Genomic DNA, 18,629 nt, shown 5'->3' on the forward strand with positions numbered 1-18,629 from the left:
CGCAACATTTAGGCCAGGGGTGGGCAAACTATGGGCCGCATCCAGCCCACCAGCTGTTTTAATCCAGCCCTCAAGCTCCCGCCAGGAAGCATGGTCAGGGGCCGCTCCACACAGCTCCTAGATGCAGCAGCATGGCCCCACTCCAGCGCTCCAGCCAGGGAGCAGGGTTGGGGGCTGCTTCACACAGCTCCTGGAAGCAGTGGGATGGCCCTGTTCCAACTCCTACATGTAGGGACAGCCAGGGGGCTCCGCTCTGCACATTGTCCCTGCCCCAAGTGCCACCTCCATTGGCGGGGAACCGCAGCCAATGGGAGCTGCAGGGGTGGTTCTTGCAGATGGGGGTGTGCAGAGTTACCTGGCTGTGCTTCTGCATAGGAGCCATAGAAAGGATATGCCACTGCTTCCAGGAGCCACTTGAGGTAAGCGCCACCCCAAATCAGCACTCCTGAGCCTCTCCCCATGCCCCAACCCCCTGCGCCAGCCCTGATCCCCCTCCTGCCCTCCAAACCCATCAGTCCCAGCCCAGAGCACCCTCCTACACCCAAAGCACCTCATACCCACCCGTACCCCTGCACCCCCAGCCGGAGCCCTCTCTGCTACCAGAGCCTTTCAATGCTGTGTGTAGCTACACCCCCGAGAGTGTAGATGCAGCCTATCTTTCACTGTGGCATATAGTTACACACACCCTACACATCGCTGCAAGTGTAGACAAAGTTATAAACAAAGACAAGTTAAGGCACAGAAGACTTGTAGAGCTGACCCCTTAATGCAAAAAAGATGATGACTTTAAAGCAGAGTGTCTACGGTCTTTCCTGGATAACTGAAAAGAAGTTCCTGATGGTGTTTGCAAACAGCTTAACTCACAGCTAATGAATCCACCTCACTTTAACAAACTGCTGGAGAGATCATTAGCAAAAAATATCCAATTAAAGTACACTGAAAATTGCTTTATTTTTTCCATATCCATTTCAGCAAAATGACTACAGAAACAGAATACTTTCGAGACAAAAGTTGATAGATAAACAGAAATGAATTATTTGGAACATAAATATATAAAGGATCCCACATGATAAACCTACATGCTTTAAGGGGAATAGTTGTGTCATTTAAGTAACTTTTAAAAGTTGTAATGATAGTTATTAACTCTCGTGCACTCATATCCTTAAAGCTACTCAACTCTAGTTTCAGCTCTCTTGAACACTTGCATTTTATTCCATTTGCTATTTCACTTTGCTGTTAACAGCCAAAGGAAGGACAGGAAGTATTCTCAGCATACCACGAAATCACTACATCATCTCTGAATTCAAATCAAACCAATTCTTTATGATAAAGTAACTCCTGTTCCCCACTGTGTAGCATGTCAACTGAAATGTAGTGCAATACATCAGAGGTATGTTTTTTCTTTCAAGAAAAACTACAAGCTTGAGTTTATCATCCCCATTCCTTGGCACTCAATAAAGTAGGTATCTTTAGTGGAACCTTCATCTTCTGATTTTGTCACAGTAAATGTAGCCTGCAACAATGAGGACAAAGTATTAGAAAACTTATAATGTAGTTAGATCAGCCCCAGAGTACTAGATTTCTAATAGTATTCTATTTAGTCAAACAGATGTACATGTATATATAATTAATTCCGCTGAAAATATTTTTAATTAAGGTTGTGAAAGCATCTAACCAATGCCAAGGAATTTAAAATTGAACTCTAAACACACTGTTCTTTATTTTCAGGGGGTTTTGCCAGTAATTAGTAAGAACTGCAGTGTTCGGATCATCTGTGTCCCAACACCAAACTCATTTCACATACACCACAAAGAAGCCATCAGAGGAAGACACTACAAAAGTATACTTATTAAGGGCTTGTCTACACAGAGATTTAGTGCATGGCAAACCAGGGAGTTAATGTACAATTCTGGCTGCTAGCAGGGGTCCACCCAGTGACTCTGGGCAGGTCTACACTTAAATGGTGCAGCAGCATTGCTGTAATGCTTCAGTGAAGATGCTACCTACAGTGATGGGAGGGCTTCTCCTGTCAGCATGTAGGTATTCCACCTCCATGAGAGGCAGTAGCTATGTCAACTGGAGAAGGCTTCCTGTTGACACAGCACTGTCCACACAGGATGTTAGGTTAGTATAACATTGCTATGGGACTGTGGATTTTTAACACCCCTGAGCAACATAGTTGTATCCGTGTAAGTCTGTAGTGTAGTCCTGGCCTTAGTGTGCTGTAGATTCATGCTCTGGCTTGCTACACGCTAAGCCTAAGCCATAGGATGAATGCCCATTGATAGCACTATTCTCCATGCTCTGGACTCACCTTTGTTAGCTGTTCTGCAAAATGTATGGCTGTTTGAGTATGAAGCGTGATTGGTCCACTCTTCACTCTAGATACCCCATTCGCTAATGCCATGAAAATGATCAGCTTAAGAAGAAAAAAAATAGAATTAGTCTTTAAACCATTACTACAGCTCCATAACACTGCTACATGAAAGTGTCAGAGCAGCACACAAGTGAACTGAAAGCAAGTAGGTCTGCTTCTTCAACATATATTATAGAGTGGTAACAGCCATTCCCGAGTTAAGTTTATAATGGTTACATGGCTGCAATCTTGATTCTAGCCCCCTTGCTAAAATCCACACCAAAAAAAAAAAAAATCACATCTGACTTCAGATTGCTAGGTTACACCTGGGGCTGAACAGGACATTGAGAATGAGGTTTCTGAATGATGACACACTCAAAGAGGTATTCACCACATATGTAGTAGTTGACTTGAATTAGAAATACCATTCTGGCATGTTGATTGTTGCACCCTGGCCTGGCGCTAAATGTAGTGTAGCTGGAGAAAGCTGAAGGGTTCTTCATTCCCCAGGTCTCCTGCATGGAGCCAGGTAAGCAAGATGGAGAAGAATGTTCCCTCAGTATGTTCTCCCTTGCTCTCACCTAGTCACCTCCTGAGGCACTTGGGAGGACAGCTCTGCTCTTGCAGACCTTAGATCTGTTATGTAGTGGGGGGGATCTAGAGAGAGTGGATGTGGGGGAAGGGAATTCCTACCCTCTTCCTCTGGATTTATTGAGGTCTGCAGGAAGAGGAAACGTCAAGTGAGTCGTAGGAGGCTAGTTGATACTTCTCCTTGGGCCTCAGGAGCCTTTCCAGGTGTCATATGTGTTTCCCCATGGGCTTAAGTGGCTTGTTTAAACTTCCTAAAAAGTCCATTTTGGCTTATCGTGGTAGGTTGCTATTTCTACTCATGCTGCGAGGTCCCCTCCATGGAGCTTTCTAACACTTAAGGGGTGGGAACCGGAAAAGGCTGTTTACTAGCCCCTCCCCTATAACTTCAGGGTGACTGGATTTGGAAGACCCCTGAACACCTCCTAAAGTTATGGCTGTAGTGGCTATTTGAATGTAAATCTGTGGCTTGCTGTGGAAATGCAATTTTAACTCTGAAATTTAAGACTTTTTTTCCTCTCTTGATGTACATTCAATACACAGTCAAACCCGCTTGCTACCCTAACTTCATCTTAAAGTCAATGTATGGGACTCTTACCTGGTCTTGCAGATAGTCATCCACTGCTCCCCCATGCCTAAGATTTCCAAGCAGCATCTCTGCAGCTTCAATTCCAACCCTGTCAGAATTCTTACCTAGGGAGAGAGTTCAGGAGGATTAAGAAGCTCCAGAACATTTATAATATTAATTCACTGTAGAATGTGAAAAAACAGGAAACAGAAGGCAGTTAAGTACACCTTTATTGCCACACTCTTGTCTCAAATGTTCACTTGTCACTCTTTGAGTACTGTGATCTATCATCCCACTGGTGCATCTGGAGAAATATGGTACCTGCTTCCTCAGCATTGGGAAGAGTCTAGGCATCCTTACACTTTGAGAAGCAGCGTTAGCCAAACAAGATACCAATTAAATCAAATTCACTCCTACACCTTTAACATATATATTCTGTTTTATATAGTACAGGACAAATCCTATATCAGATGAATTGGGGTGCAGTGTGTATGTTTTAATAATTTAGAAGTCTTCCCAAATCAGTGATCTCTAACAATCCATTAAAATAAGTGGATAAGTTCACAACTTTGTTGATTGATTCACCATGCTGCAGAAAAAACATGGATGTAAAGATGTATTTTTTTAAATGAAAGTTTAAGATTCTATAAAGTAAAACTAAAATCCGTGAATGTCTGTTGCCCCTGGTTACTAACAATATGGATTTAATATCCAGTAGGAAACTATATGCACAAAACATGATATACCTTTACACAATTCTCACCTCTTTTACCAAGTGATGATCCAGCAAACAGACAACCTGTTGAAGTTTCTGCAACAATACTAAACAGAACAATTAAGTAAATTACCAGATAACAATTAGACATTTATCTGCAACCACAGCACGCTGAGTTATGATATCAAGATAAGAATGGTTGGTATGATCAGTACTTGAGTCCCAAATCAATTCCTGTTAAAGTCAATGGAAACACACACTTTGACTTCTAGAGCCAGGGCTGTCCTTAGGCATAGGCAGAATAGGCAGCTGCGTAGGGCCTCACTCTGCCTGGGGGCACCACTCTGCAGGCAGCCCTGACAGAGTAGAAGCAGGGCTGCTGGGTCCTAGAGAGAGCCGAATGCAGCACAGTCTGAGGGAGGGGATTGGCTGCTGGGGTCTCTGGGAAGGGGAGGGGGTGGGGGTTGCGAAAGGAGCTCACCTGTGAGTGTGACTCTTTCCCCCCGGCTGAGGTGAGGTGAGGCAGGCTCTGTGGCTCTGGAACCAGTATCCTTTGTTGTCTCCCATAACATCCATTCTTCTCCCTCCCGCCCCACGGAGCACCCCCTCCTTTCTCCCTCCTCCCCAGGAGCACCCCTCTCTCTCTCCTCCCTCCCCTCCGTCAGGGCTGGGTTGGGTGAGGTGCTGGGGGATAGGTGGGAGGGAGGAGGCTGGCTGGCTGCCCGCTGAGGAATGAAAGTGAAAGTAACTCACTTCCTCAGCAGGCAGCCAGAATTGGAATGTCACACAGGGCTTGGCTGGGGTTAGCCAGATGTGTGAAAAATCAGGATAGGGGATTGGAGTAGGGTGAGCAGATATCCCTATTTTATAGGGACAGTCCCAATTTTGGGGTCTTTTTTCTTATATAGGCTCCTTTTACCCCCCCACTCCCACCCATCCCTGTCCTGATTTTACACACTTTCTGTCTGGTCACTCTAGGTGGGGGTAATTGGTGCCTATATAAGACAAAGCCCCAAATATCGGGACTGGCCCTATAAAATCAGGACATCTGGATCTATCACCCTAGCTGGGGAGCGCCTCTCCCCCGGGCTGGCAGCTGCCAGCGATCCATCTCATCCGGGGGGAGCTGCACAGGGCAGGATGAGCTGCTATGGCTCCATGGGTGCCCCATCCCTGAGATTAGATGCTGTGCTAACTTCACCATGGTCTGTTGGGCTGGCAGCGGTGCCCATTGGCGTGTGATTGGACCTGAGGGTTTGCTGCTGCTGTTGCCACTCTGCACCCCAAGAGGTGGATTTTGGGGTCCTGCAGTTTTCCACCTATCTCCTCCTCTACTGCAGCTATTGGACCAGCAGGCTGGGGGGTGAGCCAAGCATGAAAGCAGTACTGTGTTGCCATTTAGATTGTCATTTAACAACTTTGTTTGCCTAAAATTCTTGCTAACAATCCTGAATCCAATTTCAATGTTTTTTTTTAAATCAATATCTTAGCCAAAAACAGAAAATTAAGTTGTTGACAATTATTAGTGACAGGTTTGGTTTGAGACAGGGAGTGGGTCAGTTTTCATCAGAGAAACAAAAAATGTTGACTAACTTTCCTATAGCCTGTTACTCCTGATAAGAGCCCTCCAACAACTGTAATATGCTCAACTCCTTACTAGTGTATAAAGCAGGGGTCGGCAACCTACGGCACACCTGTTAAAGGTGGCAGGTGAGCTGATTTTTGATGGTATGCAGCAGCAGGCTGAGCGGCTCAGCCCATCACTGCTCGGGGGTTCCGGCTGCTGCCCTATTGCCAGCTGGGATACCAGCCATCGGCCCCACTCAGCACCTGCTGCTGGCCTGGGGACTCCCAAGGAATCCCAGGCTGGCAGTGGGCTGAGCAGGCCAGTTGAACCACTCAACCTGCTGTCAGCCTGGGGTTCCATTCACTCAGCCGGCAGCAGGCTGAGTTGGCTGGTGGTGGGCTGAGCGGGCTGGTGGTGGGCTGAGCGGGGCCGGTGGGGGGTTGAGTGGCTCAGTCTGCTGCCAGTCTGGGGTGCTAGCAGCACTCAGCCTACTACTACTCCGGGGTTCCGGCTGCCGGTCCCTTGCCAGTCAGGAGCTCAGCCGCCAGCCCCACTCTGCCTCCTGCCAGCCTGGCTGAGCAGAATCCCAGGCTGGTAGCGGGCTGAGGGGGGGTTGGCGGCCGGGATCCTGGCTGGCAGGAGTTGGTGGTCAGAACCCCAGACCAGCAGCGGGCTGAGCAGGGCCTGGGATCCTTGTCTAGGGTTTCAGCCACCAGCCCGCTGACAGTTTGGGGTTTCATTTACTCAGCTGGCAGTGGCCTGAGCAGGACCGGTGGCCAAGACCTCAGATAATAACAATAGTTTATTTATATAATATAGACATAGAGAGAAACCTTCTACAAACATTAAAATGTATCACTGGCACGAGAAACCTTAAATTACAGTGAACTTGGCACACCACTTCTGAAAGGTTGCCGACCCCTGGTATAGAGTGACCATATGTTGTACTAAGATTCTCCTGCTTTTTTTTTTCCCCTGTGAGTCAGTATAACTTTTGCCAGCCCAGAAGTTGGGCAGCCAATGTTTTACGTTTTCACAATGTTTTCTCCAACTTTCATAAAGTAAATACATAGTTAATATGAGTTAAAAAGGCCAGGGACACTTCTTTGTGAAGAATCTGTACAGCAGATCATGCCCATAGACGATCCCGAAAAGAAATTTGAGGTTGAATTTTTTCATGTTGTGATGGATAAAGCAGTATCTGCTGTTGATGAAAGGTTTAATACCTTACAAGTACACCATGAACAGTTTGGATTTTTGTATGACATAACTAAATTCAACGAAATAGGAAAACAAGAGCAACTAATGACAAAGTGCAAGAATCTAGAGAGCCTCCTGAAGCACGGTGATAGTTTTGATTTAAATGGACTTGAACCGTACGAAGAATTGAGTACACTGTCATCAATGTTGCCACATGCAAAATCGGTGATGGACATTGTACAGTTTATTCATACCCGCAAACTTGTTGACATATATCCTAACGTGTACATTGCCACTCGTATTCTACTGACAATTCCTGTAACAGAAGCATCAGGAGAACGGAGTTTCTCAAAACTAAAGCTCATTAAAAACTATCTCCGCTCTACAATGAGTCAGGAACGCTTGACTGGTCTTGCTATTCTTGCAATCGAACAAGACACGACTTTGTCTTTGTCATACGATGACATTATTACTCATTTTGCAGCCAAAAAAGCCAGAAAGATTGCTTTTAATTAAAAACAAATCTTTGTTTCAATACCTCTTCATATAAATTTCCAATAAAATTTTGATAAATTAAAAAAAATATATTATTTGCATCATTCTGTCATATCAGAATTTTTTCTATAGTGCTGCTTCTTTAGTGCTAGTCCATCAGCATTACAGTGTGCTTAATTAAGTTAAACTGGTTTTAATAATGTGAATGTGGCAAGTTTTCCAATACTATAAGCTTATGTTTGTGTTGCTAAGAGCAGATCAGGCACAGGGGCACCAGTTTAACAATCTCGCCTAGGGCACCATAAATCCTACGGCCGGCCCTGTCTAGAGCTGATCACACTAACTGGATGGGAAATGTCCAAGAAAAAATACACAGGTAGGGAAGAGGTTCATTGCTCACTCAGCAGATGGTACTCCTCTGAGTAAGCACCAACTGACAACCCTGATGTAACGCTAGAGGATACCAGGCTGGAAGAGGTGTCATCTCAGAAAAGCACAGTCATGTGGATAGAAAATACAGAAATTCTGCATGGAAGGTTATATATATTTTATATATATTAAAAAGCTAGAGAAGCCAGATGTAATACCCTCATAGTAAAAAATTACCCACACTGCACATACTGTATGTATTTAGGCCTAGTTAGTGACCTAACTCGTAACTATATTATAAATGTGTTGTCTTTAAATATGTATGTTAAATGTGGCTTCAATATAGTTTTTTGTATTTCAATTCCTTTAAAAAAAAATAAGTGATCTGCAAAGGAGATAACATTTGTTCCCTTTTTTGCATCTCTGTGATATGAAACAGATATGCATTTACTCCAAACACACAAAATGTGTCCTGCTTTTAAATGAGAAATACCAGGTCCTGAGTACTCTGTTTTTGCTAGAGAACTCCATGAATGGCTCGAGAACTACTGAGATTATAACATTAAAAAACTAAAAATCTCTCCCTCTCTCAACTGCTCAAGCTTTAGTCAGATGCTTAAAAACAAAGTTTTAGTTTGTTTTTGTTAACATGTATTTAATTCAAACTCCTGACAAATTCTTAGCGAAAGATTTACACACACCAACCTCTCCTGCCAAAGATGAAATAAAAATATAAATTTCTTGGCTTATTATAAAGTGCCCTAATATTCTTAATAAGAAAAAAAGGAGTATTGCTTTCTTTTGTTTGCTACCTCTCTCAGTCACAGAAGAATCATTACTATATTCTCAACTAATAACACAGTAAAATAAGTAAATAGGAGGTTTGTATCTTATCTCACATTATTCCACTTCCAGTTCCAAAGGCTTGATTATCAGGTTCTCGAACAGGCTGAATATTAACGTAAAGATCCCCGATTTCTTTTCTGATGCATCTCACTGCTGCTGATGCCATGTCTTTTGCTAGCTAGCATGATAAAACAAAAAAGAACCGGGTACAGTAGTTAAAATAAATGTTTGATCTAACATTTTCCCTACACACTTAATCATATGAATGCATATTTGAATGTTATTCCAAGCTATAAGGAGACTAGATTTTAAAATGAATGTACCTCATGTATTACTGTACACTACTAAAAACTGTACGATGACATCTAACTTATCTTCCTTCCCCTCAGTGTGCAGTTTTCCTACAAAGTTTAGGTAATATTCAGTCCTGGACCAATGACAGATTTTAAAGCTGTACATAGGAGCTTAAATACCAATAGAAATTCAGGATTTCCCCCCATTCTACAAGATAAGGATTTTATATCTAGCCCTGATAAAGCTTGAGATATCCGATCTTAAAAATCACAACATTTTATGTAGCAGAGAGCTATTTTAGGTCACAGTCACAAGCTCTTTGGGATAGAGATTCTAAGTACCTCAGTATTTGGAAAGCTCATACCACATTTTCATTGGTTCTTAAGATTTCAAGGCCAGAAAGGCCTTTAGGTTCATTTAGCCTGACCTCCTGTATAATACAGGACAGACAATTTCAACCAGAGATTTCTGCATCAAAGCCATCACTTCTGGTTGAGCAAAACCTATCTTTTAGAAAGGTATCCAATTTTGAATCCCTGCCAAGGGCTTCCAAATGGTTACAACAAGGACAATGTTCTCTCCTACCATTTTGGGTGCTACCATAATCTATAAAATAATACTTCATTTTGGAATTCTCTAAATTTGTATTTGTTATAATTTTCCTCTCCTTGGAAAGTCTGTACAGTTGGATTCATGGTACTATGGTTGCCTGGGTTTATAGGTGGAGAAAAAAAAATACAATAAATTTTTAGAACTACATATAAAGATTGCTTAATAGATGAATAATTGTATAGTATTTATTTATACTATATAAAATTACATCCCCTTACTTCTAGGAATATTACAGGCACTCACTTTAATGGGCAAGGCTCCAGCAACAAATGCTCTTCCATGTATCTTTGTCACAGTGCCACGTTCAGTTAAGTTTATTGGGCTTAACTGTTTGACTGGTGACATTCGGACTATCACTTCACCACCACCTTGGGGGTAGTAGCCCCTATTAAAAATGGGTATCAGATATGGTTAAATGGAAAGAAAAGGGGTGCATGACATTACAAATTAAGTTATTCCTATAAGCAAGAAAACTAAAAATGGATTTAGCATATTTGTTTGCTAGTATGTGTCTTATCCTTAACATGCTATTTTAGACGGATGAAGTGGCTTAGAAATTTGTAATGTGTACCACAGAAAGGAGTACAAAAAATAAAAACATAGCATTACCCTCAACATGCATAGAATGAACCTAATTAATTGCACAATCTTATTAACGGAGTAGATCAGGGGTCGGCAACCTCTGGCATGCGGCTTGCCAGGGTAAGCACCCTGGCGGGCTGGGCAAGCACCTTGGTGGGCCGGGCCAGTTTGTTTACCTGCTGCGTTGGCAGACTCGGCTGACTGCAGCTCCCACTGGCCGTGGTTCGCCGTCCCAGGCCAATAGGGGTGGTGGGAAGCTGCGGCCACCATATCCCTTGCCCACGCCACTTCCTGACGCCCCCATTTGTCTGGGATGGCGAACTGCGGCCAGTTGGAGCCGCAGTCCGCTGAACCTGCCGATGCGGCAGGTAAACAAACTGGCCTGGTCCGCCAGGGTGCTTACCCTGGCGAGCCACGTGCCAGAGGTTGTCGACCTCTGGGGTAGATTGATTAAAAACACTGATTTTCATAATTATTTAAATCAGCAAGCAGGAAACCTTGATTTAAATCATCAATTTTAATTTTCCTAAAGAAAGGATAACTCTTATTAGTTGGTATTCATTAAAACATTATTTTAACATATTTTTATCTACTTAAGCATTAAACAGCTTAACATACATTTGTTCAGGTTCTTAATTTTTATATTTTTAATTGTGTCAGAAAATGACGAATCATGCAATTCTTATTTACCAGATGAGGACCTATTTTTTTTTACTTGTGATTATTGTGTGTCAAGCTCTATTTGGGTGGAAATTCAAATTCAATTAAAAATGCCCAACACACCTTTATTTTTTATTCAATAAAACTACCTTAAACATGGTGGATACACAAACTTCTGATAAACTTTTTTTCTAATAAAACAGGCTTTGCTTTAAAAGTAACTGATTTTATTAAACAAATGAAACATTATATGTTGCTACTGATTTGAACTGATTGATTGTTTCTTGTCACCATCTCCTGCAAGATTTTAGAACTAGTAGATCTCATCCTCTTACAGCTAGTTTTTTATTCATAGACTGGAAGAAGAAAATAATCTTTCCTGCTTTTTCAGCTCCCAATTGGTTTCTTAATTTTGAATGAAATAGTCATTGAACTAAACTAGCTGAATAAACTGAAGTGAAGAAAACATTCTCTCTGCACCTGCAGAAGAGGCGCCACAGTTGTCAAAAGCTAATTTAGCACTTTAATGGACTATGATTCCAGGTGCTTAGCCAGTGCCTTCCACTAGGTCAGTGGTTTGCTTTTCTTTAAAACTTGGTAGTGAGCAAATACGATTTAATATTATGGTTTTGTATTTAATGTAAATAATCTTAATAAGATTATAATAAATTTGGGTCTTATAGGTTGTTAATTTTTTAATTTTAAATAGTTTTTAAAAATAAACCTGCATTTAATTTAAATAAAATAAAAATCCAATTTTTGATCATCAATTTTTATCCATCCTGCTTATTAGCATAGTCCATGTTTTATTCCTCTTTTCTCACACCCTACTGTTTCTTGTTCTCATCTGCTGAGCCATAATTAAGAACAGGCAGTAAGCTCTTTGGGGTAGAGATTATAAGCAGCTAGCATGATAAGCACTATATAAGAAATTAAAATAATACTTCGCATTTAAATAACATTGTCATTTAATGTTCTCAAAGCAATTTACAAACATTAATTAAGCCACTCAACAACCACGAGTAAATATATCTTATCCTCTTTTCATAGGTGGGTAAACTGAAGGTCGTTAGCAGGTCTGATACACCTTCCACTGAAGTCAAAAGAAAAATTTCCTTTGTCTTCAGTGGACAAAATGGGGCTGGAAAGCACTCAAACATAAAGGACTCACATTCCACTTAGAGACCAGCCCCCAGCACAAAGTATTTCAAAAGCCATGACAGTATAACTTACCTCCTTTTTATGTCACAGTCAAAGGTGAAATTGAACTTTTCAATTATTGGTTTAAAGACCTGAGGAGTTTAAAGCATACTTTAAAAATGCACAACTATTTTGCATTTAACACATCCCACCCTACCATTCAATCCCCAGAGAGAAATATATATATACACATTGGTCTACAGTGAAGATCTCAAAATACACTATACAAAATATTCAGCGTCATGAAAAATGAATTAGATCGGGATCTCCACATTTTATTCTGCAGACCATTTTGTAAGAGAGATTCTCTCAAGGACCTGCTCCCCTCCTTCCCTATTAATGCTCAGCATTTCCAGAACAGAGACTTTTAATTCAAATTATCTTTAGCAACTAAAAATAAAAAGAGAAATAGACAAGACAGACTTCTTTGTGTTTCAAGAAATTCTGTGAGGCATTTGATGCCTTTTAAACATACAGTATGGAAATATTGTACTATTGTACTATCAAATATTATTTTTCACTTGTATATTTTAGCATTTAAATAGAAAGGAGGTTATTATATTTTATTTCACATTTGAAACAGCAAAAAAAGAAAAAAAATGTTATGATTACTCTAGAGCAGGGGTCGGCAACCTTTGAGAAGCAGTGTGCCGAGTCTTCATTTGTTCATTCTAATTTAAGGTTTTGCATGGCAGTCATACATTTTAACATTTTTAGAAGATCTCTTTCTATAAGTCTATATATACACAACAATAGTTTAGTTATATATTAAAGTAAATAAGGTTTTTAAAATGTTTAAGAAGCCAGGACCCGGGCAGTGTGAGCGCCACTGAAAATAAGCTTGCATGCCGCCTTCGGCACACGTGCCATCGGTTGCCTACCCCACTCTACAGTTACCACTGATGATATAAAGCAGCAATAGGAACATACAGAAGTACACAAGTTACTTTTGCACCTGAAAGATTTAATAAGTCAAAGAAGCTGATCCCTACCAACACTGTGTAGTCTATCTGTGGAGCCATCTCAGCATTAGTCCCACCTTTTAAACGAAGTTCTGAAGGGGAAGCAGCAAACAGCACACACGGCATTGCTACCTGCAACAGGAGGCACACGCTCCTAAAATAGAATTGGAAAACACTCACAGGTAATGCAGGCATAATACACTTAAACCAGTAAATATCAGTCAGCAAGTGAAGTTTCAAGAGAATTTTACATATGATATAAATTGGAATATTTCAATCTGAAGATAATCATTAGTGAAATGACATTAGATATTCCTCTAACATATACTGCCCTGTCAAAATCCTAACAAGTACCTTTTTGTCACTGATCTTTCTTTACAAGCCAGAAAATAAAGATTTTTCCCTAAGATTTTTGTTTTATCTTTGATCAATCAAGTTTCGCATACACTCTCATTTGAGGGGGAAATTAACATAGGTTTCTTGTTTATTTCCCTTGTACATCTGCATTACTAATAGCATGGATTAAGGAGATAGTGTCAGTCCTCAGCATGAATTTCCTTGGTTTTTCTAATGTTTGCCATAACCTAAAAACTACTGAAGAACAGTTAAAACTAGTTATTATATCATTTAATAGTAGGTATTACAACACACATACCCTGCTGTTTTGGTATCCGCTATGTGGGTTCCACCTTTGATCTTCCCAGGAGTGAAGGTTATTTCTGTTGAACCAATTTCTCCACCATCCAGCTGCCCATCACATAAATCTCGAATCATTTCTAGCCCAGACAGATGTTGAGGCCTTCAAGTCATAATACTATATTAAGACATACATCAGACTGCCTACTCATCCACATTAGATTACAGAACTATTACATATTTAGTAATAGTATAACAATTGCAAGCTTCAGCCCAAACCAAAACAGTAGAAATTCAAACTGATTTCCACAGAGTTTCATGGCTACCTGTAAACCACAGGAACCAGAATAGTGTTATGAAATTAGTGGGGATCCTGTTTCTCTTCCACAGGAGCAGGACAGGATAGAGAGATGTGACTGAGGTGGGGTGCAGCAGGAATCCCCTGCCTTCCCTACAAGAACTTGTTAAAGCTTGAGCCAAAATGCAGTGGGAAAGGTGATAACTCCCCATTCCAGTCCGCTATATGGAGCCAGAGAGGAGGATTGGAACAGAATCAGGGGCAGTCACTTGACTCAAGCACATTTTAGAGTCAGGTGCACAACTGGGTGATCAGAGTTCTCCTGCAATATCTGTCCTGATAGCTCCTGCTGTGCAGACATTCACTCTCCTATTTGTGTGGGTCTTCCACAAAACAAGAGGAGAGAAAAACATTGGGGAAATAAAATAGGAAAATATGGTCAAAACTTTTTTTTGAAGTGTGCAAGGGTACTCAAAGGCAGGGAAAGTCAACTTCACCAAAATGATTTTGGTAAAGCTGACTAGTTTCAAATTGACACTGTCAACTTAAATATATAAACAATGTGCGGTGTATACAACTGCTAGGGGTTCGGTTTCCGTTCACTGTAATTCAAATTAAAATAATGTAATAAGTATAATTAGCTCTGTTGGCTTTTATATGCCATAGCCTTGTAACTGTGACACTGTGATTAGACTAGTATGTCACAAATCAAAGACAGACAGTAGTTTTTGTAGGGAGCTGAAGAGGCCTACAGACAAGAATGTCAATTACACCTCTACGCCGATATAAAGCGACCTGATATAACACGAATTTGGATATAACGCAGTAAAGCAGTGCTCCGGGCGGGGGGGGGGGGAGGGGGAGGGACAGGGCTGCGCACTCCAGCGGATCAAAGCAAGTTTGATATAACATGGTTTCACCTATAACATGGTAAGATTTTTTGGCTCCCAAGGACAGCGTTATATCGGGGTAGAGGTGTACTAAATTGAGTTTGATAGGTACACACGTGTGACAAAAATGTGTGAAGTTTGTACAGTGGAAAAAAGCATATAGCCTCAGACAATCTTTTAAAACCAAATATGGCCTCTCTTTGTTGTTTTAGGTTCTGTTTCTAAAATTAATGCCAAGTGTCCTAAGTAAAACCTACATGGTACTGACACCAGCCACATAAAAAGTCATTAACCATCAGCTCCTTAAACAGTCTAGGTAAAAACATTCAGATCTTTGTGCCCTGGTATGAGGAGACTCACTATTTGGAGACATTGTTTATAGACATGTTTGCAGTCTCCCTTGCTATGGATGGAATATTTTGCAGTGTTTCAACAAGACATTTTACAATTTTGATCATATTTGAAATCTCATATTGTCAGATTATGTTTTTATAACAAGGTGTAACTGATGGGATCTCTTATGGGAAAGGGAATCAGGCAGCCAGACCCAAGTGGAGGGTCATGGGGACAGAAGTCCTCCTAGGTGAAACAAATTCAAATACTCTTTTGCCATGAGAAACTATATACATGATGCCAAAAGTGTACGCCAGAAAATAACATATTTACATGAAGCACGTGAACAGGTTAGGACTTCAGAGTTTCTGGAGTTCAGTCTTGGATCCTTTCCTGACACAATAGCCTTTTGCTAAAAATCCCTTACTATTGCAGTAGCCCTAGTGTAGCTCTAGTGAAGAAGAATACTATTATCTGGTGGCATTTTTATTATTATTTTGCCCTCAAACTCTTGATATAGATAGGGTTAGGCAATGTGGTGATAAAAAAGCACCCATGCCCCAACTTACATTAGCACTGCCACCACTGCTACCTCTGCTGGAGTTGCATTAGTGTCACAGCAACACAGAAGGACTTTGAGCAAAGAATGTGTGTAGACACAGCCAATGCCAGGTGTGTTGAGTGGGATGCTTGCCTGACACCCCTCACAACTTTAGGCATGTTTTTCTCTCAATACGTTTTAATGGAAAGTCTCCCAGCTCTGGGTCACTGCGGGAATCTTACCTGAGGCCAGGCTGGCTCCTCCCAGCTCGGATCCTCCGCACTCGCAGGGGAAGCCCCAGCAGGCAGCTCAAGGCTGTGGAGACTCGCAAGATCTGGCCACCCTGCAAGGGGGAGTCAGGTGGTCAGCTGCCCCACGGAGCACTGGGCAAGGATGGCTGGGCTAGGGGTCTACCTCCATCCCACTCCTCCAAGCCCTAAGCCGGGCTAACCACCACCCCTTTCCCATCAAGGCCCTAAAACCAATCCCTTCTCCACCTCCATCCCCAGCCAGGGACGGGAGCCAAGCCAAGCCCAGCACACACTGAATCCCCAAGGCGCAGCCCGGGTGTTTCCGGGAGCCCGCTAGGACCACCCCCGGGGCCCAGCCGGCCATCCATGCACTCTCTACCCTCCTTCCGCGGGAGCCCCCGGCAGCCCAGCTCTGTGCTGTCCCACCAGAAGGCCGGGCCGATCCACAGGGCCCGCTCCTTGTACTCACCCCCTCCATGACCCCGCCATCTATCTCCACCTTGTCCCCGTCCATGGGCAACAGGCAGCCGCGGCGCCTCCCAGGGGAAGAGCGGCCGAGACGATGGGGAGTTGGCTGGGCTCCGCAGACAGCGAGGCCCCGGCGGAACAGGCTCCCTAGGCCGGGCACAGTGCAGGGAGGGAGCTGGAGCCGGTAACACGTGGCTGGGGAGAGTCAGGGCGCAGCAGCCGGGCTCTGAGCTAGCGGCGCAGGCTGCAGCCAGCGCTGAAATGCCACTGGCTGCCTGGCAACTGCAGAGTGAGCGGGGCCCCCTCCCGACTGCGGCTTCTACAGAGCGACGTAGCTGTGAGGAGCAGCTCGGAGAGCCGATAGACCCGGCCCGGCCCGACTCTCCCGCAGTGTGGGGAAGCGAGCACGTTCAGGCCGGTCCGCAGAGAAGTTTGGGGGGTGGGGGAAATGAGGAAAAGTGCCTAGATCTTGGCCCCACTCCTGCCTGGCGCTGAACACCTCCGGCCCCTCTGAAGTCAGTGAGAACTAAGAGCACTTCCCTTTGTTTACATTTCCGCTTTATCAGCATATTTTGACTGTGCTTCCTTATTGCCTATTCCAGCCTACTTCCACCCTACTCCTACTAGATGTGTGAAGAATGTAGAGCAGCGGAGAATAAGATCAGCCAGGCCGGAGGCCCCAAAAACTCATCATAAAGAAGCCCGGCTTCTAACAGCTTAAAACAGCTGTTTACTATAACTCTGGAAACTGGCTTATGTTTCAAGAGTATGTTTGTTTCTGCGGCAAGGGAAGTTTGCAGCAGAACTTCAGTGGACTATAAAGAGCTATTACCTGTTGGGACCACAAAGGAGGAACTTGATTTCTAAACGTACCTATGCTATTAATAAGGGTAAGAGATGTTTACAGACAACAAACTAATTGCTTTCAATATACAAAAAGAATGCTCAGTCTCCAATGCTGCAAATATTTAATTGTAGGCACCTCAGGTCCCTACAAGGAAAATTCTTATGATGACCACAGATAATCATTTCAAAATTGGTGTGGATTAATAATGTCCAAACATTATACAGCTGTGGAGTCTGTTTTGAATAAAATTCTCAAATTAAGGGTACTAAACCAGACTGTAATTTGCACAATATGGTAGAATAAATTAACCTTTTATAGTTGCTTTTGCCACTCATAAAGCAGGAAACAACTGGGGAAAAGTTAAGAAAACTCTCAATCCAATACATGATAAGGCTGTCAAAATTAACAAGAAAAAAAGGGGCATAAAATAAAAGGATATAATATTTCTTACAGATTTTGTATGGGTATAATTTTTAGGGGGTGATTTTTTTTACTGCAATAGTTATACCAGTATAACCTCTACTTTGAATGCAGTTATATTGGTGTAAATTTGCTTCTACTGGTTTAGCTTATTCTGCTTACCAGGAATAAATGATGTTGTTATAAGCACATTTACACCAATATAACTGCATCCACATTAGGAACACTGTATGCAGACAAGGTTTTACTGTGGAGATAGAAGGGACAATTTTGATAGTATGCATTTTCAGTTGCTGTGAAATCTCCAAGACAGAGCCCTACACGGATACAAAAATTGTATCTGCATCTGATGTGTGATCCACAAAAATAATCCATGGATATCTGCAGATTTGCAGGGCTTTAAATATAAAATTTGGATCAGCATCCATCCATGATCTGCAAAAATGGGCTGCACATGCAGATATCTGCAGATATAAAGTGAGTATCTGCAGATTTGCAGGGCTCTCCTCTGGGAACATTAAATTAAATAAAAATAAATGAATAAAAATCTCAGAGAGTAAAGAGTTTAAACAACTAAAACAATGAGAAATACCAACTTTATTAGATGATCACTCACTCTTTAATGGCAAGTTTCAGAGTAGCAGCCCTGTTATTCTGTATCAGCAAAAAGAACAGGAGTACTTGTAGCACCTTAGAGACTAACAAATTTATTTGAGCATAAGTTTTTATGAAAATTAAAATGGAAATTCCATTTTATAGTCATATTTCAGTCTGATATTTTTGTACCTATTAGGTAACCTCTAAAATCCCTGTAACTGAAAGATCAAAGAAAAACTGTCATTCTCCTCGGCCCCCCCCAAATCTGTTGACTTTGTGCATTGAGGGCATCCTTTGTGAGTGGTTCAATCAATGCAAACATCACTGATGAAGA

At 42.1% G+C, this 18,629-nt stretch overlaps 1 protein-coding gene across 2 annotated transcripts; it reads right to left on the reverse strand.

The window, feature by feature from the left end:
• Nucleotides 1–932: 932 nt before the first annotated feature.
• RTCA (RNA 3'-terminal phosphate cyclase) lies at nt 933–17,332 on the reverse strand. Of its 2 annotated transcripts, XM_050962376.1 has the most exons (11): nt 16,433–17,332; nt 15,955–16,055; nt 13,670–13,813; nt 13,045–13,168; nt 12,086–12,144; nt 9,854–9,995; nt 8,758–8,882; nt 4,276–4,334; nt 3,543–3,637; nt 2,315–2,419; nt 933–1,513 (listed from the first exon to the last, which is right to left on the reverse strand). In XM_050962376.1, the coding sequence occupies exons 1-11, from the start codon at nt 16,475–16,477 to the stop codon at nt 1,415–1,417; spliced, it is 1,098 nt and encodes a 365-aa protein (XP_050818333.1). In that variant the 5' UTR covers nt 16,478–17,332; the 3' UTR covers nt 933–1,414. The 2 variants fall into 2 exon arrangements, with proteins under 2 accessions (XP_050818333.1, XP_050818335.1); XM_050962378.1 differs by lacking the exon at nt 16,433–17,332 and having other exon boundaries at nt 13,670–13,828; nt 15,955–16,051.
• Nucleotides 17,333–18,629: the final 1,297 nt, after the last annotated feature.

Source organism: Gopherus flavomarginatus, chromosome 7 (genome assembly GCF_025201925.1).
Source record: "Gopherus flavomarginatus isolate rGopFla2 chromosome 7, rGopFla2.mat.asm, whole genome shotgun sequence".
Taxonomy (NCBI): domain Eukaryota; kingdom Metazoa; phylum Chordata; order Testudines; family Testudinidae; genus Gopherus; species Gopherus flavomarginatus.

What these genes read in the sequence shown, in the direction of transcription:
- RTCA (XM_050962376.1), bottom strand. Translation starts at nt 16,477, where the DNA reads ATGGACGGGGACAAGGTGGAGATAGATGGCGGGGTCATGGAGGGG. An exon ending in ATGGCGGGGTCATGGAGGGG is followed by an intron (nt 16,056 to 16,432) that starts GTGAGTACAAGG and finishes TCCCCCTTGCAG; the next exon opens with GGTGGCCAGATCTTGCGAGT. An exon ending in GACTGTGACATAAAAAGGAG is followed by an intron (nt 9,996 to 12,085) that starts GTAAGTTATACT and finishes CATTTTTAATAG; the next exon opens with GGGCTACTACCCCCAAGGTG.